Genomic DNA, 3,272 nt, shown 5'->3' with positions numbered 1-3,272 from the left:
AGCCCGTGGAGTCACCACGTGGGAGTCTTTCTCTGTCCAGGAAACGCAGCCCACGAGGGGTTGAGTCCTCCTCGTGAGCCACACGGCCGGCAGTTTCTACTCTGGTCCTGTCTGACAGCACTGCTCTCACACAAGGGGCAAGTGTTCTGGTGGCAACAGCTCAGCCCGGTGGTGACAGGGCTATTCTGACCCCACCCGCCAGGCCGCTTCCGGTGTCCCTGGACGCAGGGTAGCTCTCGGGAGTAGCCCCATCTGCAGCAGGCAGGGACCCCAGCATTGATCTCAGGGCCTGTCTGTGCCCGGGGCAGGAGAGGCTTTTCCTACCCACGGGGTCCTGGTGGCCCGAGCAGAGGCACAGAGGATCAAGCAGCAGCCGCACTGCCACCCAGGCAGCACAGGACTCAGCACTGCCTCCTGCAGCTGCCCCTGCAGGCCGGGGCGAGGGAGAGACCTTCCTGTCAGCCACAGAACCCCCTTCAAGGTCCCCGGCCAGCTCCACTTTGCTGCGGTCACTGTGCCCCGGGCTCAGGAGGAGCCCAGTGCACAGGGGGGTCCAATGCTTCCGCGGGTAAACACCCCTACGGGGATGGCTCACCATCGGCACCCCTGCAAGGACCTTACCTGCACCAAGGTCACCGAGGTCCGCAAAGGGGTCCCGGTTCTGTGACTTGGTCCGGCTGGTGGAGGGGCCAGGTGGGGCTGCTGCCGGACCTCCAGATGACAAGAGGGGACCTGGAGGGGACAGAGGGTATGAAGAGGGTGGGCCTCCCGTGAGGGCCGCTGCTGTTCCTTCAGGAACCTTCCTTCTTACCCTTGAGGCACTCACCTGTGCCCAATGCTGCCAGCCCAGCTTTTGGCTCTGGCCACCTTTGGGTCTTGCAAAATCAGCTTCCCACTAACATGGCAGTGGCTGAGAGCCACCTCCAGGGACACTCCCAGGAGGGCAGGCCCGTTGGGATCACCCAACCACCAGGTGATTACCGAACCACCAACCACCGGTGCCAGGGACCCAAAATAAACGTGCCCCCTGGCTCTGCCACCCCAGAGCCCCTCCCCCTGGGGCCTAATTGACACATGGGTGCTAACGCTCACTCCCCAGGCTCAGGGGACCACCCTGCCGGGCCACAGGGAGGACAAGGCTCAGCCCCAGACAGAGGGTTGCTCTCCACACGGAAAGAACTCTCACCGACCAAGGGGTCGAGGGGGGGCAGACAAGGTCAAAGGAAAAGCCAAAATACCCCGAGGTACACAAAGCTGACCACAGACCCACCCAGGGTAGAAATCCTAGTGGCCCATCCTCCAGCCTCTACAGTGGCAGGGGCCAGGTGCTGCGTGGGCGAGGGGCTCGCTAAATAAAACACACCCAGAGGGCGAGAGCCTGGTGCCGGCAAAGGGCGGAGAAGGTGCCCGACTGCCAGGAGGGCACGGGGCTCCGTCTGGGGCCCTCAGAGGCCGGGATGGCAAGACTTGATCTCACGGACTCTGGATGTGTCACCAGGAGAGACCAGTCCCTGGACAGGGACATCACACTGGGTAAAGCAGAGGGGCGTCTCGAGGGGAAGGCCAGGAGTGAAATGGATGGGCACTGCGGCTACATCGAGACATGAGTGCCGCTGTGGGCCGGTGCAGGCCCGGGGGTGCGGGAAGGTGGGTTGTGCACAGGCTCGCTATGGGCTGGAACCGCCCCGAAGACATCTAACAGTGACAGCGGAGCCTGGGTGTGCACCAGCCCGCAGACACAGCAATGCCGCAGCAGGTGGACAGACAGGGGCCCACAGATGCGACAGGAGGCTGCCTGCAAAGGGCCCTCCAGGAACCAGAACAGGGACACGGGCAGTCAACTGACAGTCGGGACCAGAGACGTCAACCGCAGCCCTGGCGAAGGACAGGGACACGCTGTCCCCCCGGCAATGCTTCATCCAGGTGCGTCCATGTGGGCTGCAGCTGTCCTGCTGCAGTACACGGTGCCCCCCACCCAGGAGCCCTCGAGCCCCCTACCGTCGGCGGCAGGCATGGGGGCCCACGTGTCCCATCCTCGCAGGAGGTCCGGGTGGCTGGAGGAGGCGGCCATCCTACTAGGCTCCGTGGGGAGGTCTCCTGGGAGAAGTGCAGAGCAGTATGCTTAGTCCGCGTGCACTTGGGCACCCGTGGCGGGAGGCTGGTTCCAGCAATCTCCCCTCCCGTGTGAGCTGGCAGGAGGGAGCCAGGCTGCAGGAGGGTGGCCCAGAGTGCAGCCCTCCATAGGCAGTTGTGCTCAGCCCCTCACCCCCCGACCAAGCCCAGCAAGGGTGGCCAGGAAGGGCATGCAGTGAGCACTGCAATGCCTCCTGGCTTCTGGGAGGGAGGACCCGGGCCTCCTGCCCCCATCCTGCCGGGTGCACAGGGCCTGCTACAGCCCACAGCCCCACCTCTGTGATCCCTGGCCTGACTGCCAGGACTTGTTCAAAGACACACTCGTCTCTCCTGTACCCGCCCAGGGCACTCTAGCCCCTCCACCCACAGGTGCCTACCAAGTCTCGAATGGATACACCTGGCTGTCCTTGCCCACAGCTGGGCACAGCATGGAGGCTGTCCCCACATCCCCCGGCCCGGGCTCACCGCAAGCCCTAGCCCCATGGCTGCTACAGCACTCTGCCTCCACACACACAAATGGCCCCTCTACGCGTGGTCCCTGCTTGCCCTCTGTGGTGTGGCTGGCATGACATGGCGTGGCTCCTCCCTCACCCAGCACGTGGGACCACTGGGTAGAGGGTGGAGCGGGGATTCAGACATGCCCCAGCCGCACCTCTTCCCCGTTGCCCTGCGGTGGGAGGGGCAGGCATGGCCCCATTGCTGACCCCACCTTGCAGGAGTCAGCCCTCTAGCACATGGGCCAGCGGTAGGGGGGGTCCTGCTCTACCAGAGGCGATGCATTCCCAGCTCCCCCACGCAGCCCCGGCCCGGCACTGAGAGACCAGGGGCTCACCGAGGTGCAGGAAGTCCGTGCTGGAGGACAGGGGCGGGGCGCTGTGGGTGGCCGGCGGCACCGGCTTGGGGTCAGGATGCAGGAACTCGCCAAAGAGATCGGGGTCGGCACAGGCCTGGGATTCGGACTCGGCTGGCACCAGGAAGGGGTCAAATGGGTCAGCTAGGGACGAGACAAGAAAGGCCCGGGGTCATCAGAGGGGGGCTTCTTTCAGCGTGAGCAGGGGTCTCTGACGCACGCTGGCGAGGCGGCCTCAGCTGACGCCTGGAGGCCTGACCGAGCCTGCCTCTCAGGCTGGAGGGACTGG

At 65.0% G+C, this 3,272-nt stretch overlaps 1 protein-coding gene across 1 annotated transcript in view; it reads right to left on the bottom strand.

The window, feature by feature from the left end:
* GAK (cyclin G associated kinase) overlaps window positions 1-3,272 on the bottom strand; it is a 62,190-nt gene that overhangs the window by 5,033 nt on the left and 53,885 nt on the right. Inside the window, exons 25-27 of the mRNA XM_045289477.1 lie at window positions 2,966-3,143; window positions 1,999-2,097; window positions 622-732 (exon numbers count right to left, since the gene is read on the bottom strand). Coding sequence (XP_045145412.1) covers window positions 622-732; window positions 1,999-2,097; window positions 2,966-3,143 — 388 coding nt within the window. The remainder of the gene's footprint in view (window positions 1-621; window positions 733-1,998; window positions 2,098-2,965; window positions 3,144-3,272) is intronic.

Source organism: Echinops telfairi, unplaced genomic scaffold (assembly GCF_000313985.2).
Source record: "Echinops telfairi isolate 266 unplaced genomic scaffold, ASM31398v2 ScPeMD7_28;HRSCAF=97, whole genome shotgun sequence".
Taxonomy (NCBI): Eukaryota; Metazoa; Chordata; class Mammalia; order Afrosoricida; family Tenrecidae; genus Echinops; species Echinops telfairi.
The sequence above is the reverse complement of the archived record's forward strand: the minus strand, read 5'-3'. Positions and strand labels throughout refer to the sequence as shown.